At 38.3% G+C, this 21,333-nt stretch overlaps 2 protein-coding genes and 2 long non-coding RNA genes across 4 annotated transcripts; 2 read left to right on the top strand and 2 right to left on the bottom strand.

Annotated features, from left to right (window-relative positions):
* The first annotated feature begins 834 nt into the window (after nucleotides 1–834).
* Nucleotides 835–3,908, top strand: LOC149038947 (uncharacterized). Its single transcript, XR_016180282.1, has 2 exons — nucleotides 835–1,426; nucleotides 3,396–3,908. It is a non-coding gene; the product is annotated as an uncharacterized LOC149038947 (long non-coding RNA).
* LOC149038946 (uncharacterized) lies at nucleotides 852–4,275 on the bottom strand. The gene is made up of 2 exons (XR_016180283.1): nucleotides 4,149–4,275; nucleotides 852–942 (listed from the first exon to the last, which is right to left on the bottom strand). It is a non-coding gene; the product is annotated as an uncharacterized LOC149038946 (long non-coding RNA).
* LOC113671162 (axin-1) lies at nucleotides 4,200–13,710 on the top strand. Its single transcript, XM_027187373.2, has 7 exons — nucleotides 4,200–5,908; nucleotides 8,967–9,122; nucleotides 9,602–9,698; nucleotides 10,538–10,684; nucleotides 10,962–11,629; nucleotides 12,059–12,421; nucleotides 13,349–13,710. The coding sequence occupies exons 1-7, from the start codon at nucleotides 4,959–4,961 to the stop codon at nucleotides 13,476–13,478; spliced, it is 2,511 nt and encodes an 836-aa protein (XP_027043174.2). The 5' UTR covers nucleotides 4,200–4,958; the 3' UTR covers nucleotides 13,479–13,710.
* A 1,792-nt stretch (nucleotides 13,711–15,502) lies between these two features.
* On the bottom strand, nucleotides 15,503–20,043 carry LOC113671157 (uncharacterized). The gene is made up of 6 exons (XM_089184285.1): nucleotides 19,907–20,043; nucleotides 19,377–19,487; nucleotides 18,223–18,369; nucleotides 17,304–17,411; nucleotides 16,638–16,809; nucleotides 15,503–16,016 (listed from the first exon to the last, which is right to left on the bottom strand). The coding sequence occupies exons 1-6, from the start codon at nucleotides 19,913–19,915 to the stop codon at nucleotides 15,733–15,735; spliced, it is 831 nt and encodes a 276-aa protein (XP_089040411.1). The 5' UTR covers nucleotides 19,916–20,043; the 3' UTR covers nucleotides 15,503–15,732.
* Between the last annotated feature and the right edge of the window lie 1,290 nt (nucleotides 20,044–21,333).

Genomic DNA, 21,333 nt, shown 5'->3' with positions numbered 1-21,333 from the left:
GCATAGAGACGCTGGCGCTTATACTCTGACTTCGAAGTCTTTGGCGCCTTAAATATCATGAAGGAGAGGACAGACTGAAAACTGATTTCTGTCTCAGTATCATTCACAATGCTACAAGACTGTTTTGTGCCGGCATGTTGCAAACATTTATCTCGTGCTTTTGCACGGGGCAATAAATAGCTAAAAAATCATCCGAAGGTTTTACGGGCTGTTCAGAGCAATCTTATGATTTAGATAAAAAGTGGCGGTATTATCCGCTTTTTAAAGGACTATCTCCCCCGTCCAGCCATTTCGCAGGGGCTTGTTATTGTTTTAGCATTTCAAATCAATAGACTTTTCGTCGCCTTTTTTACAGTTTTAATCTTCTATAAACCGCTATTATTTGCTTTATTTCCCGTAAGCCCTTGTATTGCTTTCTCACTTAAAAAGTTTCGGAGTTTCTTTTATTGGAAGATCAAGTTCTTAATGTGGTTGCCACAACCTCCAGTTTGAAATAAATCAAGAACTGTCGAAATTGGAAATAGTTTTTCTTGAGCTTAGAGCCGATTTTGTCAAAATCATCGCAATTAAAGCGGCGGCCTGCGGCTTAAATGTTTATAATCTTCAATGAGGAATAAAAGCTCCCTTCTTCTCGAGGAATTTGGGCAAAAAGAGGATTCAAGATTAAAATTAAGCAATTTTTCAACAACCATCCCTCTTTGACGGGGTTTAGACAATTCCTCGATCATGGCAACAGTTTTACTTCATCAAAATGCAGCAACTTCAAAGCACTTAGCCCTATAAAAGCTATTGATTTTCATGAACCGGCTTTGTCAATAGGCAATAGGCTGCCGGTATGGATTTAAAAGTCATTTGGAGATAGTGAATGTCAGTCCAGCTCTTTGCCATACACCGTCCATAACCATCTGTTTACATCCTGACCCTCTGCTACCAACAAAGAATCTATTGGAAATGAACAGAAATTCTCCTTCAGGCGGCGCTTTCCTGTCAAGATGTGTGTCAATATATTTTGAATAAAACTGTTGAAGAATACAGTTTACTGAAGGCAAACTGAATTTTTTATATTTCGTCTTTTTATTTTTGCTTTTAAGTGAAGGAATATTTGATGTCCACAAAGTGGATGTCTAGTGTTCTTCAAACGCCGACGCTAAGCCGGATGGTGAGTGCAGTTCGCAAAATATGCCGTTTCCCCATTCTGCTATTCTTGAGTTTTAATGGAATACTGATTAAAACATTCTAACCATTTGATGAATTATCTATCACAGTCGTAATTTTAACTTTCAGATATCTTTGTAATATTATGCGCCGAACAAAAAATTTTGGCGCAGGGTCAACATGTAGTTGCTCCTCACTGTTAATGCTGAATTTTGAGACTGGATGAAATGGCAGACCTCAGTTCTAAATGTCGATGGCAACATATTACAGGGTAAATTTTAATTCCTTTCTTTATTTAGCTCTTTCTTTTTTTCTTTCTCCCTTTCTGCTTTTTTTCCCCTCTTTTTTCACCTTTGTGCTAATGTATCAAAGAAAGGAAAGGACCTTGTAGAATACGAGGAAAAAAAAAAAAGAGAGAAAAAGAGAAAAAGACGTCGAAACGCACCGGTGAAAGTTAACCAAATAACTTTTTTTCTTTCAATAGATTTTCCTCAAAGTTTTCAAACGCTTTAAATTTTCGTAAATATTTTTTTTCCTTCATCTATTAACATATTTAAAAAGTTATTAACATCACTGAGTCAATTTGAGGAATGATTTTTAAGTTCAGTATGAAATTCTTTTGACAGTAAGAAGTGGCATTTATTTGAATATGTCCTCTCGAGTCAGTTTGGTGGCAATCTGTTACAAGCGATCAAGACGTCTGTGCAAATTCCCCTTTCAAAAAGGTTTAGTCGTCATCTCCGCATCTTGTTTAAAAATCAGGCTTTGAAATTTCATGAGTTGCAAGATTTCGTTATTTAAACATTTATTTAAGTCGCAATAGTTTTTGGCCTAAAAAATTAAGTTCACCTTATTGATTCTGTAATAAGGTCGACTTTTGGAAACAGTCAGAGTGCACAATTCAGTCAGGCTCCGATTTCATTTGATTAAATTTCTGAACTATTGAATTTTCCATCTGTTTCGATGAGAAAGAGTTGAAGCCGTTTTGGCCGCCCAGCTAAATCGTTCTTCTTAATTACGCCAGAGCGGCTTACTTCTTTACTCTGTGTGAACTCATTAGCCTGTGATTAGCCTTTAGAACTTTGGTTTCCCGAAATAAGATGTTTAGGTTCTGAATTGCTTAGGGTGCAACTACTGAAATTGATTACTTCTGCTATGGCTTTTATGAGCCTACGGATGATCTTCCGTGTCTGATAACATTTCCAGCGGTAAAGAAAAATGCTAAGCTTACGCTAAACGCTCCTATTAAAACGACAGCGTTTTCTTTCCCTAATTAGCCTCCCTAAGTCAGAGTAATTTGTCGAAATAGCGACGGAACCCAAGCAAGTCCTTTCCCCCGCACGTTTTGTCTCAGTTCCATTCTTAACTTCCGGTTTGAAATAACGCACTTCCGGTTGCTAGGCTTCATTTGTTTTTTGGAATACTATCCACTTTTTCCCTATCGCGAAAACTTTGAACTGCATTTTTCATCAGGCAAATTGCCTGCTCTGTTAAATAGCCATTATAATCGGAAACAGACGAACCTTTGAGACTGTGAAAGTATAAGAACTCGCCGACGCCATAACTACTGTCAGCTTCAATTTTTTTCCATTCACTAAGTAATTGACACTTCGGCAATGAACAGCGGCAAGTTCAAACGCTTCTAAAATAGTCTCTCTTTATAACGTGCAAAAACTTAAGGTGGCTAATTGTGGATTTATGGCTCGAAACTTTTAATTCTTCGGAAACAAATGTCGCAGTTGAAGGTCTAACAGGCACCTCGTGTACGTTTAATAATTTTTTTCCTTCGGTTGGTTTCGAGTGTTTTAACAATGCGATTCTTCACATCCGCGCCGCCTTGCGAAATTAAATAGTTTGCGTTGGTATCAGTACAGACAGGAAAACTAACACATTTACTTTCGGCCGTGAATTCAGTTTCCTTGCCACGAAATCGCACTATATTTAGTGACACTCCAGTTATTTATTTGCCTGCAGAGGGAATTCCTTGTGGCTTTCAATTCCACGCTTCCCTTCTGCGTGACCCGGCGGACGAATTACAATATTTCCAAAGACGTCAAGAAAAATCACTTGGCAATCAAAAATGCCCAGCATGTTCATTTGAAGGTCGTTATTTTAAGCCGGGTTTCTTTTACAAAATTCCCAAACAACACCACGAGAATATCATTTGGTGGGGTACATGTAAACTAGCCTTAAACCTGGTACGATCGCGAAAATGTTTTCTTTTCGTTCTCCTACCACAGGTACTTCATTGGGTCGAACGTGTCAAAACGCGAGAAACAGGGATGATAAGGGAACATAACTTTTTCTCATCAAAAGAACCGGTCATACATAAAAGGGAACCGCCAAGGCGCTGCTGTTCCGTGTAATATTAAAATTTTTGTCCCTGCTACTCGAGATAACTTAGGTCACAAAGAGCGGTTTTTAGTTTCTGAAAAGTAAGGCAAGCAAATTTTAAGCAATGTTTGTCTACCTCTCCGTTATAATCAACTTTTTACTCGTAAATTACTCTAGCAAACACTCTCTAGCGACACAAAAAGCGATCCGAAAGGACAAATAATTACTACTGCTATCGATAAGTTGGGGTCTCTCTCGGTCTTTAACTTAATTTCGACTAAGCTCGGTAAGAAAAGATGCCGCTTTAGCTTACAAGGGCGACCATTGCAGAAAAATATTATCCAGTAATTCAGGCAATAATGTGTTAACTGAATTGCATGGGCCCCGACACTTCATCAAATAAAAAAAATTTCATTAGCAGATATTTTGAATAAGAATGCCAGAGATTTCAGAAAGCGGCCGGCAGAATAAGTGGCTGAAGATACTGAACAATATTTACCCTGTTTATAAGGGTTAAAAAGCGACGAAAAGGGGCCAAAAAGATCTAAACTTCGCGTGTTCAAGCTCTACGATGTAGCCATTTTGAAAAGTATGGCATGAATGCTGATTAAAAATTACAAACAAATTTCCCCGCCGACCAAACAATCACCAGAACTCACTTGTCGAATTTGATTGACATTGATATCCTTTTGACTTGCCGCTCTTTGCTTATCCAAGATTGGTAATGAGAGCATTTAATTCATTTTGTGGTTAAGACGATTCACCGCGCTAAATCTTCATTTAGCACGGAACACAATGGCTCAGAGTGAATATGCGGCCCAACAAGTTCGCGAGATGGCCATAAAAGAACCGCCTTATAGCCAGATCGGTCCCGACTCGTTGGGTTTTCAGTACCTCTCATTGCAAAGCAATCAGAAAAGATTCAACCAGCTGCGCTTAATTAAACCCATCGTCAACATGTGTGAAGTTGGCATGAAGCACGTGCTATCACCCGGGGCACCAAAACGCGTCTTCTGATTGGTGCGGTCTCTTAGCCCGTTGTGACGTTCTCTCCCGAGGGATTGATCGTTTGTGTGCCGCCTTTTGCTGAGCGGCATCTTTTGAAGTAGTTTTGCAAGCCCACCGCACTTGAAAACACTTAGAAGTAAATGCGGAGCGCTGTAGAGAGCTGCGAAACCATTCTCGCGCTAGAAACCTTTCAAGATCAATACCTTTACGGCAAAATCCTCGATCGTGTGGCCATATTTTGTTCAGGTTTTTTCAGCGATCGGCTGCTAGGGACATTCTGAGCAGTTCAACGGAGCGTCGCGAGTGATATATGTATTTGAATATTTGCTTTGGGGGCTCAGCGCGGCGTACTTTTGATCTCTGCGAGGCATTCTCTTAGAAAGATCCGACGAACGACTGTAAAGCAGGTTGTGCGCTCATCTCGGCTGAATGCGGTCTGCAGTCGTCCGCGATTCTTAGCGATGGATTCGGAGCAAATGCTCGCCAGAGACCCTAGAAAGGTTTATTATGGTCTTAAAGAATCACAACAGAAATCTACCACACGTGAAATATTACAGGCGCGATCATCAGCGGCAGACTGCCCCACAACTATGCGGCCCCCTCCAACCGGCGAAGATTCGAACGACAGTGAGCGTTCCAAAGGAAAATTAGTGGCTTCTTTGAAGTCAGATTCGTTTGTTTCTAGTCCTATAATGACAGCGAGAAGGGTTTCCAAAAAGGAATCGACTACTACGCAAGGTTATTCAGGACTGGAATCAGACGAAGAGAAACTTGCGCCGTTGGGTTATGAACCGGAGGGTAGCGCTGCCTCTACTCCTCAATGCGAGCGATGGCCCACCTCTTTGAACGATATGCTTATGGATTGCCAAGGATTTAACTCATTTTATCAGTTTCTAAAGCAGGAGAATTCCGAAATTCTCCTAGATTTCTGGCGAGCGTCCGAGTCTTTCAAGCGAATGGCACCGATTTCTCATGAGATGCGGACGACCGCCAAAGCGATTTTCCAGAAGTTTATTTTCCCTGAGAATGCTTTAGAAGTCAGCAACACAACGAGAACGAAAATTGCGCAGCATGTTAACGATCAGCCTATGGATTGTGGACTGTTTGAGGAGGCTTTATCCGAAATAATGGCGAATTTGAAAAATAATCATTACCCGAGGTTTTTGAACACAACTTTCTATAAGGAGTGCATTCAGAGCGGCGGTGAAAGCCCACAAGGGATCTGTGAACGCTTTACACATACGGCCAGATTTCACGGTGGATATTTACCGCCTCTTCCGGAGGAAAAAGTTTTAGGATTTGACGAGATTGAGGATGATGGAGTCCAATTTGAATTTGAGCAACATCACAATAGTGCGAAGGGATTGCCTTATTGTGCGAAGAGATCGGGTTCCGATGAACACAATGCGCGGTAAGTTACTCGCTCAACTCCAACCATAACAGACCGCTTTTTCGTTTGGAGCGTTCTTGCAATTACTTTGTTGGATTTCTACACTTGAAATACCTCATTGAGTTGCCTGACAGCTCTAGTGCATAGTTATCAGCGGCAATTTACATTCAATGTTTTCGGAAGGCGATTGGGCCGTCGTTAAGCAATGTTATTGCAATTTAGTTTTTGTTGTTTTCAAACGATAATCTTACCGACTTTGTAGTTAATGAAAGCGGCCAAGTGGAGGGAATTTATTTTCGGTGCCGCGATTGAGATTACAGCTAAAATTGTCAAGATCGCTAATAGAAAGGGATATTGCATCTCTTGTCAAGCATTTGATTTAGCTTTTGAAAAGGCAAAGTTTATATTAGAACTTTGTCAAGTTCTCGTGCAGCGAACATTTCAATAGTAACTGAATGTTATGCTGCACGCCCGGCTAATTGAACCAATTTTTAATTTCTAAGGAATCTATACATTGTTATCGGAAGTGCTAAGAATTTCATAGCTTGTGAAGCAGTGCTTGGTATTTATATTTGAATTGTTTTGGATTCAGAGTTTGGACTAAAGCAAGTGGCCGGTTGCGGTACCAATTCAAATGTGCGAGTGATATTATTTAAGTTGTTTGACCCCAGATAAAATTAGAAGTCGTCAAATCGACTAGAGTAATTGTCATTCTCTTGAATCGAATCTCATTGTATTTCTTCCGAGCTCAATGGTTTGTACGCTCCAGCGAATGACTCGCGCTGCTTAAGAAAACACAAGTGATTGATCAACAAACTTCGGAGTCCATTCGACAGCACTTTGTTTTGTGTAACAAATGACATTTTCAGTTTAGGCGAGGCTTTAGGATATCCCTTGAAATGATCGCTTCAAAATCTGTTAAATCCATCAAGTGTTCCATCGTGATCAAATCTTTTCCAAGGGAAACATGCGCCACGATTCTTCTCCTAGTTTTTAGTCAGTGTTTTAAAGTATTTCTCATTCTGTGCTAGTAAACATGTTACTTGTGTATTCTGTTATTTGGTCAGAAGTACTTGTAATTTTGAGAGGGTGTGAATTCTTGTGCAGCAATTTCCAGCGGTGCACAGACACTCGAGAAGAGGTATCGGGTTAATGAAACTTGAAGAAATTTGATTTCGCGAGTTGATTGCTGTTTCTCGTGCAAGACTTGTCTGTTGTGGCATTTGATTTCATATCGATGTCATATATTCCTCTTGCTGTTCATTGCATTTCAAATTTATGAATTCCAGCGTACATCTGAAAGAAAGGTTAATGAGCTTCCCATAAATCCTTTGCATTAAAATGGCAAACTCAGTCTCTGCAAACATACATAAACATTTGCTTTTTAGCTGTCAAAGAATGCTAAGAAATATTCACAAAACGTGTCAACTTTGATCTTTATACATTCTAGAACCAATCAGTATGTTCAAAGTTGATCTCAGGGTGTATAATGGAGGAAAACAGAGTATGGCAATGAAATGGTTGTAAAGGTGCCATTTAGCAGGTTTCCGTATTTCATGAACTGAAGCACAAGTGCCTTTGAAGCATGTTTAATTGCAATTACTGTTTACAAAGTCTTGTCTTTTTATTTTGTACTTTCAAAGAAGTTGTTTCTGTTCTTGAGACTCACCAGAGCATGACCACAGATCTTAAGAAGGATGTTTTTGTTCCCAAAGGGTCAACAAGTTCACTGTGTTCTTGATTTGTCTCTCTTTTGTTTTTCACTCTTTTTGCATTCTTGAATTTTAGTACTTTCCTAAGAGCTGCTCTTTAAGCACTTGCAATTGAGTAGGTTTATGGATTGGTTTTGTTCAAAATCTAGGATAATCATACTGCCTTACCTTCATGACACCTCTCATATGAAAGCCGGTGCTTTAAATGCCAAAGCAGTGTAGTTGCTGAGCAGGAATTTGCATGTGGGTCTTTTTAAAATAATCACTTTTTGGCTTAAGAGCACTCTCGATATGTCATTTATAACTTTTAATGCCAATTGAACATTTAAATATGCCCTATTGAACATTTAAATATGCAGCTTTTGTATTCCAATTTATTGTTCTGTGTAGAAATTGTACAGTTCATAGTTTTGTTTTTGTGTCGTGTGACTATGCAGTATCTTTTGATTTATGCGAGCTAGCCTGAGGGCAATAAGTAGGAACTACTCCTTCATTGAAGTCTGACTTTTCTTCAGGGTGTTCGACCTTCAATCAGAAAGTTATGTGTTTTGTTTTGGGACATGACAACTTCACAATTTTTCTTACTTTGTTATTTTTATGGTTGTGGAAATGCTGCTTCTTCCATTTATCATATTTCTGTAAAATGAAAGGAGAAGAGTCCTGTGACAGTTTCAGGTCAAAATCTTGTAAGATTCCTGTGCTGGAAATTGTTTATGCAAAGCTTTTCAGTGCTTAACAGATAGTTCAAATAATGATGTATATATATATATATAGTTCTGTAAATATTGAATTTGCTTTTCTTTTCTCAATGTGACGTAGATACCTTAGATTTCAGTTTAAAAGTCCATTTGATTTAGGACAAAAAAATTGCAGAGTAAAAATTTTTAGACAAGTGGTCAGAGCACAAGTATTAGTAGGATGTTCTTTAATTTTTATTATTTCTACCCCAATGCCAAGTGTTTTAGATACTTTTTTTAACCCCACAAACAAGGCAAAGTGTTTTGAATGTTTGTTGAATAGATGCATGTATTGTGTTTTGAAGCAAATTACTTAGTTTGCTACTCATGTTGTACTCAGCTTCCAGTCATGTTAACCCTTTAACTCCCTTGATCTGATTGTCCCCTCTGGCTACTACACATTTCATTGTAAATTAATCACAAGAATTTGTGTCCAATCAAGGTAATAAATTGAACCTGATGGGTTTGAGTATTCTCACTACCTGTTTGCTGTAAATGTACGGATACTATTGGGAGAAGTTACAAGCTAATCAGTTCTGGGAATTTAGGGGTGAAAGTTCAAGGGACTATGGGTACTTCAGATTATGTCTATGAATAAATTATTTACTGTTTATGCTTTGATATCCTCAGGTGTTTATTAAATGTTCCCATGAATAAATTATTGTCACCATACCACTGCCCAACAGCACCTGTGGGATCAAGAATTGAATCAGAAAACCAGAGTCTATCAAGCGATGCTATGACAGAAGATACTCTCTCAGTGACAACTGATAGTTGTTTGACTGAGTAAGTCAATTATTTCATATTTGCATTTTAAGCCTTCACATCCTAAATCAGAATCCATATTCTCCATAACAAGGTAATAGAGTATTGACAACTGAGTTGATAATGTAAATTGGCCACCATAAAGAGTTTAAAAGCCTCACAACTCTTAAGGGTGGCTAATTAACGTTATCAACCTTGCTGATAATACTAAATTACTCTGTTATACTCTCCCACTGACACAGCAGCATAGTTTTTTAAAGATTTACCCCCCTTGTTCATATTCTCTGTACTATTCTTCATTCATTTCCTTGGTACCTAAAAAGGAGAATTCATGAACCAATCAAAACTTCTTAGGGTGGTTATTGTTTCTTTTAGTGTCATGATTTGATGCATGCAGGAATGAAAAGGTCATTTTTTTTTTCTCCTGGTCTTGAATTCTTAAATATTTTATACTTCGAAGTGCTATTCTTCATGTAATTTCTTTCATCGATTGTTTTCAGCGACACATCATCCAGATGTAGTGGCCGAAGGAAGTGCTCAGCACGTAGTAAGAAATTTGGCTTTCATGATAGTCTTCCGATGATGCAGTTTGTTCCGGTAAGTAATTATGTAACTTTTTTTTTGTTTCTGGGTGTACATGGAAGTACATCAGAAAAAGTCCTCTGGGTGGTCAAATGGTGATAAATTGATCATGATCAATTAATTTGTTTACTTCTGTCTTGTAAATATATGCATTCAAAATTACTGACTGACTTTGTTGTTTCTTGAATGAGAGTGAAAAGTAATTAACAAAGGGAAGCCCTTTCAGTGATCATGTTTTAAGAAGTATTGCATTGTAGCCTCTTATTTTGTTATGTCCTTATTGTAATGCTTGACCTAACATTTGCATGTCAATGGACCAATACAAAAACAGCATTATTTGAATGAGAAAAAGATACTGGGGAATTGTTGAAATGGTGTTCACTTAAGTAAATCCTTTGATTTACTCTTAACTCCATGTTATGCAACTGGTCAGATTGACAAATATTTGTTCCTTGGTTTGTGTTGTTCCTGGTATTACAATCTTTTGTCATGAATAACAAAAGGCACCTCAACATTGAAAATATATAAGTGAACAAATAATGAAATGATTAGCAACTAAAGAAAGAAATGTTGGGGGAAAAAAGTGGATGGGGCTAAAACCCATACTATACTTCCCAGACAGTAGTTAGGTGCCTATCTTAATTTTTTTGTAAGTAAACTTGTTCCAACTTGTGTTAAGGTTGAATGTTCTTGGCATAAAGCCCATTCATTCTTGAAAGAAATGATAAACATTTGAGAGATGGAACTTTGTGAAACAAAGTCTTGCAGTGGTCCATGTATTTGGTTATGCAAAAAAATTGTGCTATGGTGAATGATTAATAGCAGTAATGATTGGACTCCACTTATTTCTTCAGCGTACCCAGAGAATTCCTAAAGAGGCTTGTAACGCAACCAAAAATCCAGAAGAATTTGCCAAAATATTGATTGAAAGACTAGAGAAAGTCAAGATTCAGAGAGAACAAGGTGAAAGGGAAGCTCACAACTTGGCAATTCACTGTGAGGTATGTTCGAATGTCACTATGTTACATGAAATTAGATTTTTTATCATGTGCTTGGTACAAATTTAAAGATTTTGCCAATCGCAGAAAATCAGAATGGATGAAACCCGAATGCTTAAGATAGCTCTCTTTAAATTGCACATTTATTTAATAGTGTGTAGTACAACTGTAGCAAATTGTGGTATTATGATGAACAAATATTCATTGCCTCATGGCCGTTGTGTGTAATGAGAACAAGAGCAATTCTATGTTGTCTTATGCAATTGTTACATTGTTTTAGGCACCAAGAAAGTCAATTCTCCAACAAGCAATTGACAACACAGAGAACAAGAAAAAACTCTACCTTACCACCATGGCCAAGGAAGCTGTGGCTTCTTTCAAGGAACCTTATTATAATGACAAGCCTGTAGCTGGAGAGGAAACTGCTGCTGCTCCCACTGCCTCAGCACCTGTAGCTGTTGATACATACAGACTGCAAGTTGAACCACAACAAATTCAGCAGTCTAAGCAACCTTGTTCAGAGAAGAAAGAAGCAGTGATTGAACCCCAATCAAGTGAGCCAGCTGTTAGAGATGGTAGTGAGTGGGAAGCTCGTCCCCAACGCAGGGATGATGACATTCCTTTCCTAACTGTTAATCATCATCGCATCATACAATGGATGGAGGAAGGGGAACAGGCTCAGCAGGGCTCAAAAGAGTCTAAGTCCCATCGCCATCATTCTCCCTCCTCAAGAAACAGTTCGAGGGGTAAGCAGTCGACCACGTCTTCCACTAGACATTCAGAGAAGAATCCACCCCTGCATTTACCTGGACAACCCATTGCCTCCGATCTCATGATGCCTCTTCTTCCAGCACCTCATGCATCATCTGTTTTGGAAGAAACTAGAAAGAGATTAATTGATGTGGCAAAAGAGGGGGAGAGGCGATCTAAGAATCATGCAAAGCAAAGGTAGGCATGAAACCAAACTGTGATTTCAACCGTTTACATTTATGAATTTTGATGTTTTTGGTTCCCCACCCCCACCCCCACAAATCTATACACGAGGGGACTTTTTGGGGGGGGAGGGGGGGTTTCCCTTGACAGCTGATTGATACCCATGTATATGTCTGGTAGGAGAGAGGTGAGGCATTTGAGTTCAGTGTCTTTCCCATGAACACAACTCAAAAATCAGACCAGCGTTTGAACGTTATTACCATCACACAACAGCGTATCTCCCACTGTTAACAAATGCCAGTATTGAGTAAATTTTAAAAAACCGAAGTTCAGGCCTTCAACTTATTGTTGTTGGAAGTGCATCTACCTGAATTAAGTGTAGTGTGTAGAGATCTCCTCTACCTTCTGTTTTTATTGAACACAATTCAAATTTGTTTCATGTAGGTTTCAAGCAGGATCAGATTTTGAAACCACATCCTGCAGAGAAAAAACAAGTGCATCATTATGTTGGTCTGCCAAAGACTCCTCCAGTTATGGGCAGTCTCCAAGTTTTCCACATGAAAGACATTACAAGGCTGCATCATCTGTGACTGGGAAATCATCTGTATCACAGGCTGATTCTATAAGTACATGTAAGGACAGTGGATTTTGTGGATCAGTGTTGAAAAAGAAGGATAAACATGGTTCATTAATAATCACTTACTACTTATGGGGAGAACCCATTCCATATCGAACTTCACTTCCTGAAAAATCTGTGACACTTGGACAATTTAAAACTTTGTTACCACCAAGGAAAGGAATTTACAGGTAAGGTGAATCCCTCAAAGGCTCATGTTCTCTAATCTTTTCACTCTCAGCGGTGACCAAAACTGAACTTCTCCTTACAATATTTGTACATTTTTTAAGTAGATAGGTAAAGAGAGGTAAGAAAAATATCGACTAGGGGATATTCTTTGATTAAACAAAAAGTTCTCTGATCTAAAATCATAAGAAATGTATAGCACAGTTTGGAGAATTATATTTAAATTTTGGGTGTAAAGGGTCAGGTCTACTGAATGCGACACTTGTGGCACATATTCTCATCTGCTGTGAATTGTTGGAAATGAAAGTGAGTTGGCCACAGTGTAAAGTAAACTGAGAGCCTGGTATAGGCAAGGTTTTCGCCAAAGTTTCATTTGCCAGCTTGAAAAATCTGAACTTGTTCATCATCTATCAGTATCTTTGAAAAGAAATGGGCAAACAGACTAGAATTCAGGTCTTTGAAACATCAGCAGCATATTTTTGATTGATTCTCTGAGGATAGTTTGATAGAGGTTACATCTGACTCACTTATTTTACCTCTAAAACTGATCACTTTAAAGTGTACTTTGAGAAAATTAGCTTTTGACATGGTGTACGCCTCAAGTGCAGGAGAGAACTTGCTCAAAATTGCTGTAGAGTGCAAGTGAATTTTTCAAACTCTGGAAAATTGGAACAAAATTCATACAAATTCTAGCAAGAGGCAGCAGTTTTTCTCCCACACCTTGTTACTTAGGAAACCTGTGGTTGTGTTGTTGACCATTGTGTTGTTTGGTTCTATTGGTGCTTTGTGCTTGGTCAAATGTGTCATTTCTTTCAAGAAAGTCAATGTGTGATCCCATGAGCCATTTTAATGTATCTGAAACAATGAAAGAGTGATCTTACCTCACGATGTTTTTTGTAAACTGAATTTAGATTACCTTTTCCTCTTTGCAGATTCTTTTTTAAAAGTATGACAAAAGACAATGACTGTCTTGTCGTTTGGGAAGAAGTTAAAGATGACAGCACTGTTTTACCTACATATGATGGAAAAGTCGTGGGCAAAGTAGAACGAGTGAACCCTTAAATGCTCAAAAATTCTTACCGTTTTTAATAGAGAAATTGTACTTTTAATACTGAATGTTTTATATTCAGAAATGATTTTTAAATATTATAAAAGAATAAAGGGCTAGTTACCCCCTCGGAGTGCCAGAGAATTGGCGTTTCGTTTGTATATAGACGTATAATATATTTGTAAATTCTATGTTAATGTTGTATAATTTTATGGTTACCAAGATTAAAATATTATTTTCTATAAAGAGTTGGCTTGTTTGGTGTGTTTATTTGCTTGGTTTTAGTCCCTGGAAGGAGTAAGAGAATCGAGAACCATGTTAAGGGTTCTAGCGGGTGTGTAGGTTTTTCAAACCTTCTACCGTCGACGCTTACTGGTACTTGGTACTTAGCGATTAGGCAGGTAATAAGAGTCGAGAGAAATACAAATTGCGGGATTTTGTTTACATATGACTCCAGATTTTCAAGAGAAATCAACATAATGTGTTTCATCCAACGGGGATTATAGCTTCAAGATTTTGAGAGAGAACTGGTTACAGGAAGCCCCTTGATTCCACGAGATTGGACTGTGCATCGATGTTAGGGTGGCTTAAATCGGTTGTGTAATTTTTAAGCACCACTTTGATATGCCAAACTACGAAACTCCTTTGTCTTCACTGAATTGGTAACAAAGAAAGCCTCATTTATTTTTCAACTTAGTTATCGTAGCAACAACACATCCACTCAGAAACGCACTGTATTTTACCTTGTAAGTGCCTTAATTTCAAAAGGCATTTAACAGACCCTCATTTTTTATCAGTGAGTTGAGGTTGGCATCTCCATCTTACTACCAAGTTCAAGAACTTTATGCCGCAAGCGCATGGTGACCTTAAAATTATCGCTTGACTCTAATGCCGGGATGGAATATTTTGAGTCCACGCTCCCTCTTTACAAACCTTTTCAATTATGAGGGTAGGACGTTGTGAACGTCTTTGCTCAGGATATTACGGCCAATGAGAATCTACGATCGGTATTCCGAGTACTAGCCATTTGGTTATCAGGAGTTGCTGATCTTTGCTTGCGAAGTCTCAGCTTAATCAAATGCTCTCTGTAATATCTCCTTGATACCATTAAGAAAAGACACCCCACATTCCCTTGAGATATAGTTGAAGAGGGGAGGCACATTTGCATTAATCATCACCGTCTGGTTCAAAGAGTTTGTTTCATCCTATTTTTTATCGCTTTGGTTTCCACGCACACCCTATGGACGTTTGACGACCCTCCCACTCCCCTCCAGTGATGCCTCGCAGGTTGCCAAGGCTCCCACTCCTTTTCGACCCTTTATCTCGCCTCTGTCCAAATCTTAACTCTATCTAAGGTACCTGAAAGTTTAGGCTTTTGGTAATGAGTTATCACGGGTAAATTCTCGATTACAGTAAGAACGGAAGAGGAAGTACGAACATACTCAACTCAGAATGAGGCGCACTTGCCAAGAGCTTACTACCACACTAGTGAAATATCTGACCAACTCGAGCAATAGTATACCTCTCAACTTTGTTTTGCAGCCTTAAAGCGAACACGAAAATTATCCTCTTTCCGGTTCAAAACGGCCAACCAGGTGACAAGTAATTGACATAACTAATTATTATTTGCTCAAAAGTTATTCCTTAAGTCCAAAATGTGTTTTAAACACCTGCAATACGATGAGAAACTTAGCCGGAAAAAATACCAGTATAGAACAAGAACTCCATGATCATTTTGAGATTTCACTTGAGCAGAGGATTAAAATACTACTATGACTCCAGTGAGGACTAAGGACAGGAAAACGTAATAACCGAGTTCTGTATCTTTTTGCTTTTGAATATCACTTTCTTTATTTCCCGATCATTTCTGCGGCGCAAGGTAGGCTGTTTAGCGGGAAACCCGCGTGGAAGAGTAAGACTGGCGCACAGTGCGCGAAAGAAATCCAATATGGCGGCCCACAAACAGTCAGAGTTGCATATGAAGGGCTGTAGAAGTCGTCAGAACGTTTTACTGAAGTCGCATTTTCTTTCTCAAACGAAAGGTAAGAAATGCACGTTTATTTACACAACTGCATAAGAAATTTGGTTGAACAAACACCCTATATCCTTAGATTAAAAAACTTTACAATTTTGAATTACCATCTCATTTTTACCATATATCTTTCTATTTTCGTGACAGTTGATGATATAACGGCTGAGCGTCTTAAACTGTGAAGTTATGAGTACTATGAAAATGAATTACTATCGTTGCTATTATAACTGTCTTCATCAGGCAGTTGTATTATCAATATGATGAGAAGTGTCTTCTTTACACTGATATTCCAAACAATACACTTCTTGCGTGAAGTGAAGGTAAACACAGCCCCATGAGAAGCAGCGTACGGTCTGAAAGCATGAATAGGAATGAACTTTGTATACTTTTCTCCAACATCCCTGGATGTCACTGCACCAACTTACGTCCCCGTCAGTAACGATGCTTTTTCCACCAGGGCACAAAACAGAGACACCAATGGGAGGAAATTCTGAACTGCGACGAGTGCGATGTTTTGTTCCTGTTGAAAAGTGAAAAAGCAACAATGTATGATTAAATGAAATAAAGTTTTGAGCTTGGTAAAGAAATAGAGAATGATGTTTTTTGTCTTGTCAGGAGCGTGGAACAAAGAAAAAATTTTTAGTTCCTCTTGAGAAATCAGAATTTTTTCTTTGTCTCACGCGCGTGACAAGACGAAAAACATCTTTCTCCGATGTAGGATTAGTTTGGTCGTATCATACGATATAGATAAGTTATCATTAGTTGAGAAGCTTTTTAATTAAGACTGGTTTTTTATTATTTAAAAATGATGAGATATATTGGAGGAATACTTCAGTGAATTCCTGGCCACAATTACTTGCACGGAAAATCCGAAAATCGTAACTGTATAAGTATTCACTTAATTACAGAGAAGAAGTTTGATACAAATCTTTGCAAAATTTGTCTTCGTTTATGCTGGATGGTTTAAAAAGTACTTTCTAGCTTTCTGTCTTCGATATTCTTGCCACAGTCGGTTTTATCCTTTGTTAAATTAGTTTCGAATAACGAAATTCAATTTTGGAGGCTGCTATTGGCAGACTTTCATTGTCGAAATGTTTGTTTAGTGAAAATCCCATATGTAACTTAATAATGCTTATGTTACCTTTTGTATGAATCGTTGTAGAAGTCTCGGAGTCGTCCAAGAATTTGACCTGGTATATGGGGTATTCTGAACAAAAGTTTGCCAACTCCTCGCTCAGCACAGACCGATCGGTAATCTCATTATCCACTGTCCATTTGCTATCAATCGTTTTCGTCCTGTCGTCGACCATCCCCTGCCATGAGATGATATATTTAAGTAGATTCAAAGCGGTGAGAAACCTTTTACCGCGTGAAGGCCATTGTGGCGTTCTGTAACTCATATTTCGTAAAATGGCATAACAAAGGAATCTTAAAAGACTCTCGAATGCAGTGGATTGCTTGCAAAGCTAGCCAGGAGGGGAAAATTTTTAACAATATCTGTATTTTCCATGAATTCCAATTCTCTGAATTTTTTTGCTAAAGGGACAAATAGTAAAGAGTACCCAACCAATTCTCGGAAATGCATTATGAAGATTTATCCTAAGGGTAGCAATCGTAACGAGGGTCGCAAAGAATGACCAGCAGTGAAGAACCAATCAGTTATCAGCATTCCGTTATAATAAATGAAGACGGTGAGTGCCATACCCTTAAGAGAGCTGAAAGGAAGATTGTGATCGAATAATCCAAAGATTGCGAGTTTGAAATCACACCGGTGCATAAATTTGTTCAAAAGGGAACGTGTCCTCACCTTGGTCTGATCAAGATCCCTTCCGAGTTTTGTTGGCGTAGGCATCTCTGCTGACAGTGGCATATAATAACAGATCTTTTTACCGGGTAACATCAGCATGCTCATATTCTGTTTTCACGAGAAAAGATACTTAGTTGTAGGAAGTCAAATGCCACTTAGTCCTTTGTCTCGAAGTTACACTGAAGTATAAATCGTTAGGCAGAATGGACATTTCCATTCTGGTGGTGGGGACTGATCATTTTTAGTTTCAGTTACTCTTGTTAACACAAGGAATAATTAAATGATGACGACTTAATCATACGCGTTAGCTCATAATTACTCGAGAAATATGTCCGATAACAATAACTTGTTGACTGATTAAAAGCGACTTAAAAAAATAATCGGCACCAGGTCATGACCTAGGGGCCGAGTACATTGCTAGTCTTTCTCTTTCGTCCTTTCTTCTTTCAACTCGCAACCGCGAGGACAAACGTTTTTTTTTCTGGACCGCTGCCCCGTTCGACCCTCATACGGGGATCTTTAAAATCTTTAACCCTTTAACTCCCGTGAGTGACCAAGACAGAATTTATCCTTACTATATCTATACAATATCATGCAGACAAGTGATAAAGATAAAGGAAAATGTTAATTCTGGGATAACTAATTGATCCGATACCAAATTCTCCAAACTAACATGATAAGAATCATTTGGCAGACAGTTAGGAGAATTATTTATGCGATCTTGGGAGTTAAAGGGTTTAACAAGTCACTGTATTGCTATAAGTTTGTTTTAGCTTAGCTTACAATGTGTTTGCCAAGACTTTCTAACTCGAGCTTTCAGCGGGTTGTCCAAATTTGACTGGGGATTTAATGAAACCTCGTGTATTTACTCAGATTCAATACACCCTTAAAAATTCACAATAACCTTTGACAGACTTACCGCCTTGAAGTCGTACAAAATATTGCTTTGGTCCACGTTATTATGGGCAGGAACTTTAAAAAGTTCAGTTTGCTTCTCGGTGTCCACTTTGATTGTCTCGTCGTACTGTGCCCCAGATTCGTTGATATGAACTTTGTAATCCACAACCTGTGATACCGTAAATATACAAAGTGTCTTGTTTATAGTTCACTTTTTTTTTAAAATGTGCATAATATTGGCCGTACAGTTTGCAACGTTAGCACGCATCGCCTGTGCACTGCACTCGCTTCAGTTTAAAATTTTAAGCTAACCCCCCTATCCTCAAAAAAATGTATTGATTACAGTTGATTGCCGAGTTACTGAGATCGGTATAGTACAGTACATACATTTTTAACGAAATGTGCAGCCTTAAAAGATATTTTGAGGCGCACTAGGTATCTTTTTTCGAAAAAATATCCCTGTGAGTGAATAGGAACTTTTGATCAGTGAGGTCATCGGCATAGCTTAGGTTGCAAATTAACTTAAGAATTAACGGAACTTTATGAAAACAGGAAGTATGATTACAACGTACCTTACGGACAGAGAATTACTCTTTCTAATGAAAAAATACATTCAAGTTTTGCATTAAGTTCAATTTTGCAGTTGGTGTTGGAATAAGACCAGTTCAAAAGTGAACCAAAAACTTTCAAAGAAGAAACAAAAGCCCTCTTCGAAATAGAAGCCGCCTCTTGACTCAGATCGTTTAACGAGGACCCTGGGGGCTAATTGGAGTATTGACTGGGCTTTTTATTATACAAATTCACGACTTGGTTTTTGCATTGCAAGTAGGCAAGGATTATTCGCTACAACTCCGTTTGAGTGCGGAAGAAATTATGTTAAAATTTACTGGAAATTAAATAATTTAGTAATCGTCGAAACCTCTGCCTGCTGAAAAGAAGGTTATAGGTAATGGAAAGAGAGAAAAAGGCACGGGCATGCTCTTCGTCGCATATGTGAAGCAATCTTGCCAGACCATGCGAAGGCCACGACTTCATCATTTTAATCACTGTCAAATGTTACCCTCGTTAACTACAAAGTGTACTACTACTACTGCTACTAATACTATTACTACTACTACTACTACTACTTCTAGACCTTCTGTCACCGTCTATTCGACTCAGAAGAAGATAATTTACCTTCCTAGAAGGAGATTGTATAGAACGAACAGGACTCGCAGATGTCAAGTTTGCGGTGGCAATAAGCAGAAGAAACACAACCGCCAAATGTCTGCTAACGAGGGTCGGTTGCTACAACATAAGGAAACAAAGAAAAGGATATGTAAATAATTTTTTTCTTAATCTGAGGAAAAAACGAGAAGAAGGGCGAAGATTAATTTTTGATAGCACTTCTTGTCAATATGGTGAGGCGCTTTGTAAAATACGTCAATTTTTGCCCCTAGTCAGTTCAAATGTTACTTTGTTTGTACTGAAAGCCTTAAATTGAGAAACTAACGTGGGGTATACTGTTAATACCTTTTTTTCCGGACAGTTTCCAAAAGTGAAGCAGAAAAGTTTTTTTCAATATCATTCAGGGAAGCCTGAACGTATACCCCGAACAGGTCAAATTAAGAATAGGTTTCTGAAAACTCTTGATATATTCCTGTAGTACGGAGGTGGAGTGTTTGAAATATGACTTGACAATCTCCCGGCCCTTTTTGCTTACTTACATCAAGCATGATTCTTGTCCTCTATGTTCTACTTTGTTGCGTTTCTGACTTGTCTCTCCTAATGTTCGTCTGTTTTTAACTGGAGCTGATGTACACTGAAGCTAAGCTGGGCTTTGCTCCCTTTTATGTTGTTCTCAGTGCTATGCATATACATTGTTAATAGATTTTGCCGTTTCAGCGAGAGTTACACTTTGTACTCTGTGGTTATTCTAACTTTCTTGGAACCCCAGATCCTCATCGCGCATAGGAATGCCAGTAATGTGTAATGAAATTAGCTATTTGTTGCACTTTACGTAAAAGTATCTCAAGTCTTCAAATTATATAAACAGTATAGTTTTCCCAGCTGTGGTTTGCGGTTTAAACCGATACTTGCATATGTAGTCATAAAGACTTGCTGCTTTACTGCGGAATTTGAGTTCAGTATTTTATAACTATTTTTTGAGGGTTGCTTCACAGCTTCAGCAAAATCGCACCTCTGGTTACGATTAATTTTTTACAAGGAAATTGATTATTTATTTTTAGATTGTATTTTCAACTCGTGCCTCTTGAAATATATTAAGACGTCCACGACTATTTTTAGCTCATTTTCAGTTTTAACGGTTGGCCGGTCTCGAACCCAAACTTAGTCTTTTTTTCTGATGTGTTTGTTTAAGCCCTCTTTTTCGAACAAACTACCTTTCAACAATTAACAACGAAAATTGCATTCCCAGAATTGCACAATGAATGCACTGAAACTGTTTAAAACATTGACACACCGCATACCAGCAAGAGGTCTGTGCTGTATTTCCGTGTTTTGATGTTGTCACACTAATTACTTTACGTTGTTATTAACAGGTGTCTTGTCTCAAAGTTGATACTATGCATGCACCGCGTGGCGTTTCACATTTCTAACTTTAGGAGCTAACTCTTACTTAGCACTGAGAATCCGATAAAATAACAGTCTTGTTTTAATATCTATACCCAGCTAAGTGCATAGAGACTCTGGATGGAATTTATCGTCGACGATAGTCTACTCTCAGTTTTGAAATGTTGCTGAAGTTTCATGATGCGGTCTTCAAATTATGAAAATTTTCTTTTACTTCTTGAAAGACTATCTGTTGTGTGTATTTTTTGCACCCATGGTTTTATGCAAAGTGCACACATATCTCTCCATGCGATGTTTATTCATCTACATATTAAGTGCCTTAATCGATGCCTTAATCATTGCCAACACATGATGTATGGAAGATTTCAGGCTCTAACTCCTGAGTCTTAGCAGTCAATAAACATTCATCGTCAAAGTCAGTTCGTCAACACCCAAGTTTCACAAATCAAGCCCATTTCAAACAACCTAGGTTGGGTGTTTGAAAAATGTCAGTACCCTCAGGAATGTTTGTGATCATGTATCAAACAAGGAAGGGCTTAGACGGAAGTCTTGTAATTGAAGG

This window comes from Pocillopora damicornis, chromosome 10, assembly GCF_964200805.1.
Source record: "Pocillopora damicornis chromosome 10, jaPocDami1.2, whole genome shotgun sequence".
Lineage (NCBI taxonomy): Eukaryota > Metazoa > Cnidaria > Anthozoa > Scleractinia > Pocilloporidae > Pocillopora > Pocillopora damicornis.
The sequence above is the reverse complement of the archived record's forward strand: the minus strand, read 5'-3'. Positions and strand labels throughout refer to the sequence as shown.

Excerpts from the sequence above, each read along its gene's own strand:
- LOC113671162 (XM_027187373.2), top strand. The coding sequence starts at position 4,959 with ATGGATTCGGAGCAAATGCTCGCCAGAGACCCTAGAAAGGTTTATTAT. Across the intron at positions 5,909-8,966 it reads TCCGATGAACACAATGCGCG|GTGTTTATTAAATGTTCCCA; the intron begins GTAAGTTACTCG and ends TGATATCCTCAG. Across the intron at positions 12,422-13,348 it reads CCAAGGAAAGGAATTTACAG|ATTCTTTTTTAAAAGTATGA; the intron begins GTAAGGTGAATC and ends TCCTCTTTGCAG.
- LOC113671157 (XM_089184285.1), bottom strand. Across the intron at positions 17,412-18,222 it reads TTTTGTACGACTTCAAGGCG|AATATGAGCATGCTGATGTT; the intron begins GTAAGTCTGTCA and ends TCGTGAAAACAG. Across the intron at positions 16,017-16,637 it reads TACAACGATTCATACAAAAG|GAACAAAACATCGCACTCGT; the intron begins GTAACATAAGCA and ends ACTTTTCAACAG.